The sequence below is a fragment of the Macrobrachium nipponense genome, chromosome 9 (genome assembly GCF_015104395.2).
Source record: "Macrobrachium nipponense isolate FS-2020 chromosome 9, ASM1510439v2, whole genome shotgun sequence".
NCBI classification, from domain to species: Eukaryota; Metazoa; Arthropoda; class Malacostraca; order Decapoda; family Palaemonidae; genus Macrobrachium; species Macrobrachium nipponense.
In genome coordinates, this window is record NC_061110.1 from 109,316,310 (window position 1) to 109,332,481 (window position 16,172).

Below are 16,172 nucleotides of genomic sequence, written 5' to 3' on the forward strand. Positions count from 1 at the left end.
ATGGAGGAAGTGGATTTGGAGGCAGCCCTAGAAGTGGTCTTCAGAGGTAAATCTTTCGGCAGTGGCTTTAGAGGTTAGATCCTTCGGCGGTGGCTGTGGAAGAAGTTTTGGAGGTAGATCCTTTGGCAGTGGCTTTGGAGGTTAGATCCTTCGGTGGTGGCTATGGAGGAGGTTTTGGAGGTGTATATTTTGGAGGACATGGAGGCTCGTTTGGAGGTGGTTTCTCTAGGGGTGGAGGATAAGGAAAACAGATATTCTCGAATCAAAGAAATTATATTTTATACAAATGTTTTTCTTGACTCCTGAAAAAATTATAAGTAGTAACTTTAAATTTCGGAACAGCCGACAATTTACGAATATGACAAACCTTTTCTATCAACAGAAATTGCACACTAAGCGAGGGTGTTTCAAAAACTGCAAGAAATTTGTAGTTTCTGTGGAAACTCTGGAGGTTAAGTAGCTGGCATAGGAACAGACAGTGTAGGAAAATGAAATATATAAACTTCTTCATCAAAACAGTATGTAATAATGCAGTCTTCTGTAATGGAAGATGCTTATGGGTTTTCAACATGACTTTCATATTTATTTTTTTTTTTTTACATTTTACCACATAATTCTTAAACCAAGGCTTCCACGTACACTCTACCCTAAGCACTTCCATATATGTTTCACAAATTTTATTGAGTTCGTCACATCGTTTATCAGTGAACGTCTATGAAACCATTTAAAAGTAACCAAAAGGATGTAAAAAGTGTACTTTATTTACTTGTTGAAAAAATGGTATTCAATAAATGCAAGCTGCCGTGTATGCAACCTAGACAAAGGTATATGACTCCCATTCGATTGTACCTATCAAGATGTAAATGAAGAACATAAAAACATATTACACGCTAGGACAATCATCGACAAAAGCAGATAGAAGAGAAATGGTCATTCATTGAAAAGGTAAATCAAGTTGAGCGGGACGTACCTCGCAGGAACACCAATCAAATAGGATCTGTATGCTGCAGTCAATAAAAACAGGATGGAAACAGATGGAACAGAAAGAAATAAAGTCATAAGCATGAAATTTTGCAAACAGAACTTTATACCAGATTCTGTTAAATACTTTGTAGATAGCAAGAACTAACACAATATGTTTCTAGAACGCCATAGTGAGAAAGTCCTTGGCGGATTGTACCCTATGGAACCTTTACAGGATATACCCCGCAAAAAATGAAGTTAATTTAGATTAAAGTGTAATCGGTTTTGGAGGCAGTAGATACGGTGGACGAGGCGGTGGATTTATAGGTGGATATCTTGGTGGTGCCCATGTCAGCGGTGGACCCTTCGGTGGCTCATCATATGGAAGCGGTGGTTTTGGAGGTGGATCCTTCGCTGGTGGTCATAGAGTAGGCTTTTTAGGAGGCAAAGGAGGCTCCTTTGGAGGCAGCTCTCTTGGAGGCAGTTTAGGAGGTGGATCCTTTGGTGGCCGATCCTACGGAAGGGGCAGTTTTGGAGGCAGCTTTATTGGAGGTTTCTCTTTTGGAGGTGGTCCTGGAGGAGGATTCACAAAAGGCAAAGGAGGCTCCTTTGGAGGCGGCTATTTTGGAGGTGGTCCTGGAGGATCGTTTGAAGGAGGCAAAGGAGGGTCCTTTGGAGGTGTATCTTATGGAGGAAGCTCCATTGTAGGTGGCTCTTTTGGAGGAGACTCCATTGGAGGAAGCTCCATTAGGGGTGGCTCTTTTGGAGGTGGTCCTGGAGGAGGATTCACAGGAGGCAAAGGAGTGTCCTTTGGAGGTGGCTCTTTTGGAGGTTGTCCTGGAGGATCATTTGGAGTGGTCCAATTGGAGGAGGATTCACCTGTGGTCGACGATATGGATAATATAATTTTGTAGCATGCTAAATATATTAAATTAAACATTTACCTATATTGTTTTCCTCTTGATCTCTTATATTTAAGTATTGAATTTTTGTACCTCAAACGACAATTATTTTAAAAGCAATTAAGTTGTTAAAAATGATAAAATAACTATTAAGAAATAGTTATGATGATTTTTGTTTTCTATAAGGTTTTGTGTAGGTGCTGTAATAAGTTATTATTGAATATTATTAAACATATATGGTCTAAGATGATGTGGATTATTAATATCAGTTGAAAATGTCAATTTCTTATATTGTTTACACACACACACAGACACACACGCACACATAGACACACACACACACACACACACAAACACACACACATACACAAACACACACACACACACACACACACACACACACACATATATATATATATATATATATATATATATATATATATATATATATATATATATATATATATGTTATATCACATTACCGTGATTCATATACATACATCGAGCTACAAATGTCCTTTAATATCTAATTCACTCTACCTCGGAATTAATATATTTTCATATATGCTTAACCGAAGGGGAATTTTATTAGGCGATAATAGGATTGCGGCGGCCAGCCGCGAACCCAGGACACCATACAAATCCAGGAACGTCAGTGAAGCTTTTACCCACTCCACCACCGAAGTGGAGTGCATAAAAGCTTCACTGTCGTTCCTGAATTTTTATGGTGTCCTGGGTTCGCACCTGGCCGCCTCAATTCTATTATCGCCTAATAAAATTCCCCTTCGGTTAAGCATACATGAAAATATATTAATTCCGAGGTAGAGTGAATTAGATATTAAAGGATATTTGTAGCTCGATGTATATATATTAGGGCTGCTTGCCTTGTATAATAAGGCGCCCCGTATGAGGTAATGTTAGACTTGCGCTAATCTTACGCTAAGTCGGTTGGTTATGCACTTCCATGCTCATTGGAGTGTCTTGGGGCTTCATGATAACGAACGAAGTAAGTATCTTCTTTCTGATGTGAGGTTCTAGTAGAAAACACGAAGTATAAAAATACATATATTCTTCTGAGATTACATGATGAATATCAGACAGGGTTGTACAGGTCTGCCAATGACGATGGCTTGATCGCTTCTGCCAACGATGATGGCTAATTCACTCTGTTCTTCCTACCATCTCGGTTACAAGTCATAAAGGAAGCAGACAGTAGCTCGAACATATGAACATACATACAAATGAGACACATTACTAATCACGTAGGCCGTTTGAATTATAGGTCGCGGTAGTTGTCTCAAGCAGGGAGCTTGGACTAATGTTTCAAAACAAATGAATGATCACAGGTGACGGCCCGTCACCTTAGCCTACTTAATTGTATACGTCATCTTAGCGTCTCTGGTCTGATCACATTCCTGCAAGCAATCTGGTTGACCTCTTTAGTTTTAGTCTTTCATATATATGGAATAACATTCCATATTTTTATTATATAACTCTTACATTTATATAATATATATATATATATATATATATATATATATATATATATATATATATATATATATACTATTGCAGTATTATCCTCAAACAGCAATTCAGGAATGCCGAAGACACAGGGGATGTTTTAAAGATTTATTCATAGAGAAACGTTTCGCACATGTCTATGTGCATCATCAGTCTGAAAAATGACAAATAATAACATTAAAATTACTAAAAAATACACAGGATTCTTAAAAATGACAATTAAAAACATCAAAAGACTAAAAGTAAGAAGCAAAGTAAAAACAACTGCTGTTACACCAAGCCTTCAGGTAGCAGACGAAGAGGATAGAATGACCAAAGAGGGAACAACAACCTCCAAAGACGACTATGCCAGATATAGTTGAGCAGAGGAGCAGCCACCGTTTAACGATGGAACGAGTCTTTTAATATATAATGACTCTAAGGTCGTCAGATAATCTGCATCCTTAGAAATAATGCTAATATGGTATATAAATATAAATACATATATATTTATAATAAATACCAGTAAATAAACTATATATATATATATTATATATTATATATATATATATATATATATATAATATATATATATGTATATATAATATATATATATATATTATATTATATATATATAATATATATATTTAAATATATATATATATATATATATATAGTATATATATATATATATATAAATATATATATTTATGTATATATATATATATACGTGTATATTCACATAAAATTCTTAATATATATTCTCACTATATATTTCACTGCGAGTCATGAAAATTCGGCTCAGAATGAGCGTATTGGTGACTGATTTGCCAATGACGTCCACTTTATAACGAGATCTTACCACTCACTTACGCCAGTACTAGTGTATTTCCCGCAAGCTGAAAAAAAAAACTGCCCTTCCTGTTATGAGTCACCAGCCAGTCAGTCCTTCAGCTGCCACCCGATCGAAGTGGAGAAATCCTCCCAATAAACCTTTTGTATGATCGTTACAGCCTTTTTTGTTGTGGGATATCGTTTCAGTTATTCATAGCTATAAGTGTTGGAGCTTTAGGTTAATAATTCTTATTATATGTTCAAGTTATTAGAGACTTTACACACATACACATATGTATATATATATCATACATACATACATACATACATACATACATACTTACATACATACGGATTAGTCAAAACACACAAAGAAAATAACCCTATGCGGTCTATTATCAGTACTATTTGTTCAATTTCATATAAACTTTCGAAATATATCACTAAGATCTTGTCCCCATCACTTGGAACCGTCTCCAATTCTCATATATATAATTCTCTACATATAGTTGATAATTCCAAAATTACTCTTTGCCCCACTGATAGATTAGTTTTTTTATGTATGTTCTCTTTTTACTAAAGTCCCTATAGACTCTATTTCAGAATATCTTAGTAATGAACTAACTCAGCATGAATTACCTCTACCTATAAGTCACATTATTTCACTCACTAGGTTGTGCATTTGTGATTGTAAGTTTATATTCAATGGTGAATTTTATCAATAAATATTTGGCATGGCAATTGGCAACCCTTTATCGCCATTCCTCTCAAACTTGTACATGGAATTCTTTGAAAAAAACGCTACTTACCTAATATCATTTATATTCCTGTAAAGTGGTATAGATATATTAATGATATTTTAGCTGCTCTGCCTGTCGGTATTGATGTAAATGATTTACTCTCTAAATTAAATAACCATGTACCATCGATTAAGTTTACTCTAGAATTAGAAAAAGACAATTGCCTCCCTTTCTTAGATGTTTTGATACATAAAGAACCATTTCAATGTAAAGTCAGTATTTATAGGAAACTGACCAACAACTTCACTTATGTTCATATCTGTTCAGGCCACCATCTTAACATAAAAATATCAATTTTTTTCTTCTATGTTTTTACGAGCATTGTGCATTGTCAGTCCCAAATATTTGGATCAAGAAATTGAATACATAAGAAAAATAGGGAAAGATTTATGTTATCCTTCACATATATTAGATATTTGTTATAATAAAGCCCACAAAAAGTTTTATAGTGTAAGTAACACGGAGAAAGAAAATTCTAAGAACATCCTCTGTTTGCCTTATTTTAACGGATTTGAAACCATGAAATCATTGTTAAAAGCTTTAAGGTGAAGCTTGTTTTTTCTTATAATAACACACTAAAAGGAATGTTAATAAAAATGGCCCCAGGGAAAGAAACAACATAATATATAAAATTCCATGTATGGACTGTCCCTCATTTTATCTCAGACAGTCGAGCAAGGGCTTAGAAGTAAGATTATGCCAGCATAAATATTCTGTAAAAACTGGGCAAACATCTAATGCAATATTCATTCATTTAAGTGAAAATAACCACCGAATAAATTGGATTGGTAATAGAGTAATTGCAAGGTCATAAGTTGTCTTATCACGAAATCTTTTAGAATCTGCTTTAAAACAACTTACTTCTCATTGTAATTTCAATATTTAACGTGGCTTGTTTCATTTAGACTCTTGATTTAGAGATATCTTCGTTGTATATGTATGTTTAATATATATTGTGAATATGCATTGTGAATATGTTTTTGTTTACCAAAGTTCTAAATAGCTGTCACCTATAATAATCCTTTAATTGTCTTGTCCTTTTGTATGAGCAGATTGTCTTAATCTTTTTTTTTTTTTTTTTTAATTGTACCCATGTTTATGCTTGTTTGGGAAGGTTACTTATCTTCCAGGTGTGTCGGATTCTGGGTACGAATCTCTTTATAATCCCTATCTGTCAGTTATACGACCTTTCTTGTATTGTCAATTCCTCATATAAGCCAGTTCATCTGCTAAGTAAAGATCTTGCAGAAACTCTGTTGTTTATTTTCCCTCGTAGCTTATAGCTTTATATATATATATATAATATATATATGATATATATATATATATATATATATATATATATTATATATATATATATATATATATGTATATATATATATATATATATATATATATATATATATTTATGTATAATATACGTAAATATATATATATATGTATGTATGTATGTATGTATTCCCTGCCTATCTATTTTCTCGCGGAAGTCGTCGGGAATGACCAAAAGAAAGTTTATCGAATCCAAGCAAGAAGTGGAATTATGACTAATCAAAAAGGAAATATACAAACAAAAGGAAAGACAACTAAATTTGATTTGGAATCAATTAAAACGTGCAAATTATCCATCAAGTATTTCAAATAAATGAATTTTAAAAAAAGAGATTTCATTTATGTAGTGAAGATAGTGCTTCCCTTTAGAATACAGTTCTTGCATCAAATATCGATGATATTTATGTACAGTTTGTTGCGATAATGATACAAGCTCAGTTCCATGGAAGGGAATGAATATGTTATTAAGATATGATCTGACAATGACTGGCGGCTACGTTCTTTTTCCATGATAAAAAATAACCTTAAACTGAAAGCCCCAGAAAATATGTATATCACTGTGGAGTTTATATTTATTTCAAATAAAAGCATAAGAGTGCCTTGTCCTTGCTTATAATTCACGTTTTTCACAAAAACTTGTATTTGATTTATATAAATTTCATTTCACACTTTGGTTCAGAAATGTTTATAAAAGATTCGTATCAGTTTTTTTATTTCTTGGAGAAGATACAGATTTAGGTTAAAATGCGTTTTGTTAAAAAAAAAGGGTTCATTGTCACAAATGACCATGCCTCAGTTTTCTTACGAAGCCTCACCTTTCTACTAACGTAACTTTGACTTTATACAATATTGTTATTGTTAATAACTACTGTGTCTATAAGCTAGTTATGTGCAGCCTCACACTTCATATTTATTGTTTTCTTTTTACATATAATATAATTTTCCCATCAGAACGTATTTCATGTCAAGGCCCTCTATCAATTACTTTCATGTAATTCCTGAAATTTTTTGGCTGGGGAAAACCTAAGAAAGAGAGAGAGAGAGAGAGAGAGAGAGAGAGAGAGAGAAGGTGGGGGGATTTGCGGGAGTACATATTCGTGACAATGAATGGTTAAAGATCACGTCAGAAAAACAACTTTTTATACGAGTGGCCAGCTTCCTCGGACGTTTCTATTTCATGGCCTCATTGAATGAGGTAATGGAAAAGAAGTCGAAGATCAGTATAAAAGGACCAAAGTAGATGGTCAGAGACACAGTTCCTCCACTGATCCTCCGTCGAGCAGTTCTCTCGCCTAATCATGGTAAGGTTTAATTCAAGAATAATTTTCTGAATGAAATATATTGCATCGTCTAGGTTTAAACTTGCACTGGATTGTATTTTCATGAAAGGGAGCTTTCATATAAAAATAGTATTCGATATTCGTTGAAATTGTAAACTCCTAAAGGCTTCACACATAATGGCTATTATTATATTCGTCGGAATTTTGGAAATTCCCTCACACTTTAGGTGGCCACAAATAAACGGAATTACTTTGATATATATATATATATATATATATATATATATATATATATATATATATATATATATATATATATATAGTATGTATATATATGTACATAAGAAATAAGATAAGAAGCTTAACTTCTTATCTTATTTCTCCCTAAAACTCGTCTAAATGTAATTTTCCTGGGGGAAAAAAGCTTAGAAAAATATTTACCATAGTTTCTGCGTTTTGTAACGTACACTTAACACACCTGTGTGGTAACTATAAAGAAGTTGTAAGCAAAATATTTGAAGAGAAAAACCAGTTTATTACATATTAATCACAGAGTAACAATGAGAAATTCTTGATATTTTCTGCTTAGAATACAAAATAAAATCCAGTTTTCTAATTTCAGCAGAAACTCCTGATGATCACCTTATTAGCCGGACTGGTGGCCATGTGCTACGCAGGACACATTAAGGGCGGATTTGGAGGAGGGGGCTTGGGTGGAGGAGGTTTTGGAGGCGGTTCCTTCGGTGGGGGCCATGGAGGCGGCCTTGGAGGCGGCCTTGGAGGCGGCCTTGGAGGCGGATCCTTTGGAGGACACGGAGGCTCCTTTGGAGGTGGTTCCTTTGGAGGACGTGGTGGCTCTTTTGGAGGTGGATTCCCCAGTGGTGGTCGATATGGAAAATAGATTTTCATAAATGACTAACGTGGAATAAATTGCAATTCTAATATACATTTTTTCTGTTATCCTTGAACAGGTTGCAAAATGTAATAAAATTATTCATTAGCTACACTGAAGTAACAGTACTCTTTTCGTTATCTACGTATACAAACAGACAGAAAGACAGAACACTGAGACAGAATGAGGCAGAGATAAGAAGCAAGGTATAAGAAGACATGAAGGCTATGGTAATTGCAGGTCAAATTAAAACATGGAAAAAAACATAATAGTCATCCACATAAATTTGGCTATGAGGCAAACTTCCTCTTCGTCCTCTTCAATTGCCACTAAATGAAGTTGTTGAATCGTAGCCACTAATTGGTATGTAACGGTTTGATGTACCGAGCAGAAGGCAATTCCTCTCTGAGCCTATCATTTTTAAAGCCCCTTCCACTAAAAATGGTTATTATTATTTCTATTCTAAAGAAGAACTGATATTCATATGGAACAAGCCTACAAGGGCCTTTGATTGAAGCTTCCAAAGAATTTGGTGTTCATTTGAAAAATAGTACAGTTGTAAATGCAGAAAGAAGAGATAAGGTATTGGAAAAGTAAAAAAGAATATTAATAAATTAATGGAGTAATGGGTAAACAAAATTAGATATATTATTAAAATATTAGCTGAATTGTATTAGGTTTATAATGCATTACATTTTGAGGTTTTAAATACCGTTAATTCTGGATTTCAATTGCTGTTTTCATTACAATTATAACTTCTCAATGAGTGATACATTTTTTGGGAAATAATGCCATATGAAAGACTACATCTTTAAACATTATTACATTTTCGAAAGCTTAATCGAAACCATCCCATAAGTATTACATGAGGCTCTAAATCGGTATACTCTTGAGAGATTGTTTTCCTGAAAGAAATAAAGGTTCATCATTAAGGAGGATCAGATTCAGCGAACAAAAGATTTAGCAGTTGATTACAAAACGGAGAAAAAAGTAAGTTACTTTACATACATTCCCTCTTATACATATATAAACACTTTACATAACCTTGGTATTGGAAGAATTATTCCATCATTTATATACCTACTCTACAGAAACTTCTACTGGTCCCAACTGTGGTTTATATCGTAGCCATGCGCTATGCAGGAGGTCACAAAGGAACTTTGGGAGGAGGAGGATTTGGTGGAGGAGGCTTCGGCGGTGGAGTGTCCTCCAAAGGTTCCACCTCCAAAACCTCCTCTATAGCCACCGCCGAAGGGTTTACTTCCAAAGTCACTTCCAGGGCTCCCCCTGATCCCAACTCCTTGACGAGGTGGGGGGCTTAGGGATCCACTGCAGAGAGAGTATGCCCCTTTACGCCTACTCTCTCTGCTGTGGATCCAACTGAACATTGGGACCTTTAACTCCTTTACTCCTCCTCCTTATAAATTTTCCCCTTTCCCTTCTTCTTCTTTCGTTGACGACCCTGGCATGGTTTTGGACTATTGAATTGACAGCTCTTTTTAACTTGAAGGAGGGTGGAGTTGGATGGCATGCCTCTCCACCCGTAAAACTAGAGTACCTGACGTGGTTGAGCGAGGGGAAATTTTTAAGTCAAGCCATGCCCACAGTGCTGGGTCCGATCTCATGGGACTGACGACCCTTAAGGCACTGTGGGTATGGCGTATATCCAGGTGAGGGACCCAGGGCAGTTACCAGTGTGTGTAACAGCATTGCCCCTCCCCCGGTGAGAGGGACCTCATCCTGGATGAAATTTTTTTTAATACTATATATGGAGAATAAAATTAACCTCACAACGACTTATGGCATGGCAATGGACTGTTCTCAGGATAACTCAAATAATGAAAATCAGAGTGGTATTAAGACATTATTACCATACAATAAACCCAAAAGAAATAGATATCGCCAGGACCCAACCTTGATTCACTTTGATTCTCTCTTTGGGGAGTCAAACTGGTCAAGGTTTTTGAACTTAGAAGCTGACAAAGATATATCTTTATTAAAATTAGAAAATTACCTATTGAATCGATGCCCATCGCAAGAGATGAGCATAAGACAAATTAAAAAAAGGGAATGGTTGGTTGAAACAACAACCAAAAACCAATCGGAAAATTATCAATGTATAAAAAATATAGATAACATAAATATAAAAGTTACAAGGCATGATACAATGAACAGTGTGCAAGGCACAGTAGTAGTACCAAATCTTGAGGATGAAACATTAGATAGATTAATACTTTTAGATTCATTAAAGAAAAGGTACAATAATGTTGAAGACTGCGAAGTATATGAGGTCCCAAGTAGGAAAGACAAAAGTCAAAATATCAAAATAGCCAAGATAAAGTTCAGTGGCCAAACCTTACCCTTAAAAATTAAAATGCTAGGATTAAATAGGGAACTAAGACCTTATGTTCCTAAACCTATGCAATGCAAGAACTGTTGCAAATATGGTCATACAGCAATTAAGTGCAGGAATAGTTATAGATGTGCCTTTTGCAGCTCGCAGGACCATAAAACACGCTGGGACTGTGGCCAACCCAAATGCGTCAATTGTGGATTAGAACATCATGCCAGATCTAAATTGTGTGCGTTCTATGTCTACAATACAGAACTTAAATGACTACAAGAACGAACTGGAATGACGATAAGAGAAGCAAAGTTAGAACTGAAAGTGAGAGGATTAAATGACCCAGCTAAGAAATTTAGGTATGCAGACACCTCAAAGTCAAGCAATACCAGAACTGAGACAAATGATAATAATAGAAATAAAGAAATACCACCACAAAAAATACAAGATGAAAAGAACTCTTCAAACATACATAATATTACGACTGTGGAAAATCGATTTAGCTCTTTATCGGAAATTGAAATAGATAATGACATAGAGGAAAACAAAGAAGAATTAAAATCACAAGAATGTGAAAAAACAGATAATACTACTCGAAAGAGGCAACTGGATAAGACCCCACCTAATTCCACCAAACAAGTCTGTAAAAAGATAAATAACCCACCAATCTCGCCGAAAGCTAAAGTTCAGAAACAAAACACTAATATTCCACTGTCTCCCATAGTAACAATAGTACCTCTAGGAACCGAATCACAAAATTCAGATGAAATGGAAAACCAAAATACAGGTCACTACAGTGAAAACGAAGAAATTCAACCATCACCAATTATAGGCGCCACAGGAAAAACAAGGAAAAACAACAAACTGAGAAACACGAAGATACATGCGGCTGCAGTAAATGCTTTATAGCAATGTGCCACAAAAACAAGACTATTACTAAAGACAGCCTAACCAACACCATAAGAAATTTCATGAGGAATAGGAGTAAGGAAAAAACAAACATCAAATCTCATGAAGAAGGTTGTATGTGTATTGAACACTTAGAATATTACAAAGAGAACACATCAGTGTTGTAGATAATATTCTAAAGAAAATCAAAATGGAAAAATCAAATCAAGATAGTAAAAAAGTAACAGTTAACGAAAGTAAGATTCAAACTACAACAAAAAATGAATCAAGACCTACAAAAATACAAATTAACTTATAAAAAATTTTAAGAAAATATCAGCTTTAATAATCTAGGGTAATTTGACCACTTATATTACACCATTCAATCGTTATATAATTCAATGGAATATAAATGGATTATTAACGAGAATGCACTTAGGGGAAGTCCAACGACTTATTAGCGAACATTGAAATGACCAATGATTATATGTATACAACACCATAGAAAAACGTGTTCCAAAAATAGGTAAATATCTATTAGCTACAACATCACAGGAAAATGAAAATAATTTAGGAACAGCAATATATGTCCATTAATAAAAATTAATATACGACAAATTAGATATAGATTACACTGAATTGCAAATTTCAGCAATAACAGTGAAAATAGAAAATAATGTGTTTGATATAATTAACTTATACAATCAGCCTAATAAAAAGTATGATTTAAACAAATTACAGAAAATAATAAAAGAGTTTAAGAATCCAATATTAATTGTAGGAGATTTCAATGCGCATAACTCAATATGGGACTATAACAACATTACTCCAGATAAAGATGGAGCAAAAATAGAAAACTTAATGAACGCTAATAATCTTTGTTGTTCTGAATGACAGCGAAGTAAATACATATTATTCCAGAACCCATGGAACATTTTCCACAGTAGATGTCACCCTTTGTTCAACAAATATAGTTGACAGACTAGATTGGAATATATGTGATGACTCCTACTCAAGTGACCATTTTCCCATAATAATATCCTTATTAAATAATGAACCAAAACCATATTCTCCACATTACAACATGCAAAAAGCAGATTGGGACATTTTTTACTTTCATACCGATAAAATACCGCCCTATGATTATTTGAGAAATCACAATGAGACGAACGATTTCATTGTGTCTTTCATTAAAAAGGCAGCAGACAAAGCATTCCACATTCAAAACCGCCCAAAATAATAAAAAACAAAAAATTAAAGTCCCCTGGTGGTCAGATGATCTAACTGAATTTAGTACGAGAAAAACACTCTCTAGCAGAAGGTTAGATACTCTAAACGAAGATTCAATAAAGTTAATAAATCAAAACATTCACAGAAGAAAATATATTAAAAATGACAATTTTACTATTAGAAATAGATGTATTAAAACCTTTATATAATAAAATATCAGCCAAATTTAGAAAAGAAGTAATAAAAGGTAAAATAATATCTTGGAGGTCCTATTGTGTCAGAAATAACAAGCGAAACATCCATTCAAAAAAGTATGGGAAAAATTCAGAAAAATAAATGGAACAAACATTAGACCACCCAGACAAGCTATATTAGATAATGGAAATAAAATTTTAGATCCCTTCGAAATAAGTAACATACTTGGGCAAGTTTTTGCCAAAATAAGTATGTGACGAAAATCTAGACAAACATTTTAAAAAAGTAAAAAACAAAGCGGATTGATCTATTATACTTAATTTTGAGACAAAGGAAGATATATATTTATAATAAAAAGTTCAATATGGAAGAGTTAGAATATGCTCTCTTGAACAGTAATAAATCTGCCCTGGAGGAGATGATGTTTGCTTTTTGAGATGATTTGCCACCTAGCACCTTTGGCAAAATCATACTTATTAAAATTTTACAATCATTTATGGCTCCAAAACTTATTTCCAGACAAATGGCGAAATGCAATAATAATTCCTATACCCAAAACCAGGAAAAGATGCTAGTAATGTGAATAATTATAGACCTATCTCATTAACAAGTTGTATATGCAGTTATTGGAGAAAATGGTAAATGCACGACTTACATGGCACATTCGTGAAAATAAAATTTTAAGTCCTACACAGTTTGGTTCACAACGTAATAGGTCTACATTAGATTCTCTGTGTAGTTTGGAAGACCATACGTAGAGGGTTTGAAAGAAAACAAATTACAATAGCTGTCTTTTTTGACATTCAAAAGGCATACGACACTACCATTGAGGTATGCAATATTCAAAATCTTTTACATAAATAACAATCCAGCCGGAGGCCATCTTCCTAAATTTATTTAGAAAAACTTTATGACCTACCGGGGGGGCACTTTTCAGGTGAGAAAGAGATATGTTTTTTCCAAAATATTTCCACTTTGAAAATGGAGTACCACAAAGGTAGCGTCCTTAGTGGTACTTTGTTCACATTGGCAATTAACAACATCAGTAACATGCTACCGGTCGGAATTAAGAGTAATTTGTATATGGTATGATTTTGCAATATATTATACAGCATCACGCACAAAAACTGCAGAAAGAATTATTAATAAAACTATAATAAAAATAGATGAATGGGCCTCATCAGTAGGATTTAGATTTTCCATAGAAAAAACCCAAGCGGTCATTTTTATAAAAGTAAAATTTGGAAAAAAAGGTGAAGAAGCAGAATTAAAAATGAGAAACCATAATATACCAATTAGCCACAAACTGGGTATCAACCAAAATTAAAAATTTTTGAGGTTTAAATATTTGAATTAGCAACACACCTCAACTGGAAAGCCCATATAACTTACATAAAATCGAAATGCAAAAGAGCATTAAACCTAATAAAAAACTTTCTCACACAAATTGGGGAGCTGATAGACTACTCTTACTATACTTTATAAAGCAGCAGTGCTATCAATTATTGATTATGGAAGTGAAATATATGGGTCAGCTTCAGAAGCAGCGCTGAAAATATTAGACCCAATTCACAACGAAGGCCTAAGAATATGCACAGGAGCATTTAGATCCTCACCAGTCTCCTCTGTACAAGTTGAATGCGGCGAACTGCCACTATCCCTCCATAGAGAATTCATAACCATGAAAAGTGCATTAAGAATCAAGGCAAGTGATTCACCAACTAAAAGTCTATTTGAGTTAAGGGATGTCTTTATAACAATCATTCACCACCTTTCCCAATTAGAACTAATAGACTGTTCGAGTCATTAAAATATAAATATACAAGTACCTCCAATAGTAAAGTTACCACCCCATTGGACTATGATTAAAGTAAAGACTTGCACTCACTTGAAATATTTTATCAAAAGTTCCGTATATAACCCCAGAACACCATAAACAAAAAACCATAGAACATATAAGACAAAAAAGTTCACGATTATGCAATATATACCGACGGGTCCAAATCGCAACATGGCGTAGGATATGCAGCTATATCGCAGAACAAAACATATCAATTTTCTTACCCAATCATGCATCAGTCTTCACAGCAGAGTTGTGTGCAATTAAAGTAGCTATCAAAATTATAAAGCAAACTTCAATTAATAATTTTGTGATTTTTAGTGACTCGAGAAGTGCCATAGAAGCTCTTCAGAATTACAATCCAAAAAATAATATTGTACAGCAAATTCAATTTGAACTCCACAAATTATATAAAAATGGCAAAAATATTGAAATATGTTGGATCCCTGCTCATGTGGGATAAGAGGAAATGAAGAGGCTGATAAAGCAGCTAAAGAAGCAGTCCAAATGATAAAAGCAAAATGTAAACATCCCCCACCAGTGATTATATAAGATATATAAAAACAATAATTGTAAATAAATGGCAAAACGTATGGGCTGAAGAGCCTGAAAATAATAAATTAAAACAAATAAAACAGGATGTTAACAAATGGAGTTCAGCATATCAAAGAGAGAGACATGCTCAAGTAATCCTGACACGCCTCCGTATAGGCCACACTCGTCTGACACACGGGCACTTGATGAGCAACCCACGCGACCCTGCTCCCGAGTGTTCAGAGTGCAAGGAGTTGCTAACAGTCAGACATGTCTTGTGCGAGTGTCCAAGTATGTACCAGACAGAGATGTCCACTGTCCAAATTTTGGAAATAAAACAATAAGAAATTTTGACAGAATCTTTTACATTTTCAGTAGTTCCAATTTTGACTTTTCTGAGGAACTGCAATTGAATTGATAAATATATGTTTTTTTTTTTTTAGTGAATTTTGTTTAAAACAAAATTTCAAAAATTTATTTAAAACTTAATTCCGAATTTTAATATGCCGTTTTAGTATGTATGTAAGAGAACATGAGTAAATGTATTTATTGTGTGTGTGTTCTAGTATGAAAGCGTTTGCCTTTGTGCAATTTTTTTTATTTATCCTGAATGACCAATTTGGTCCCAGTTCTGGCCT

At 34.0% G+C, this 16,172-nt stretch overlaps 2 protein-coding genes across 2 annotated transcripts; both read left to right on the plus strand.

Moving 5' to 3' along the window:
* LOC135218227 (keratin, type II cytoskeletal 1-like) lies at window positions 1–1,877 on the plus strand. The gene is made up of 2 exons (XM_064254380.1): window positions 1–46; window positions 1,255–1,877. The coding sequence occupies exons 1-2, from the start codon at window positions 1–3 to the stop codon at window positions 1,875–1,877; spliced, it is 669 nt and encodes a 222-aa protein (XP_064110450.1).
* A 6,368-nt stretch (window positions 1,878–8,245) lies between these two features.
* Window positions 8,246–8,512, plus strand: LOC135218228 (acanthoscurrin-1-like). The gene has a single exon (XM_064254381.1). The coding sequence runs from the start codon at window positions 8,246–8,248 to the stop codon at window positions 8,510–8,512; it is 267 nt and encodes an 88-aa protein (XP_064110451.1).
* Window positions 8,513–16,172: the final 7,660 nt, after the last annotated feature.

Excerpts from the sequence above, each read along its gene's own strand:
- LOC135218227 (XM_064254380.1), top strand. The coding sequence starts at position 1 with ATGGAGGAAGTGGATTTGGAGGCAGCCCTAGAAGTGGTCTTCAGAG. Across the intron at positions 47-1,254 it reads CCTAGAAGTGGTCTTCAGAG|GCAGTAGATACGGTGGACGA; the intron begins GTAAATCTTTCG and ends TCGGTTTTGGAG.
- LOC135218228 (XM_064254381.1), top strand. The coding sequence starts at position 8,246 with ATGATCACCTTATTAGCCGGACTGGTGGCCATGTGCTACGCAGGACAC.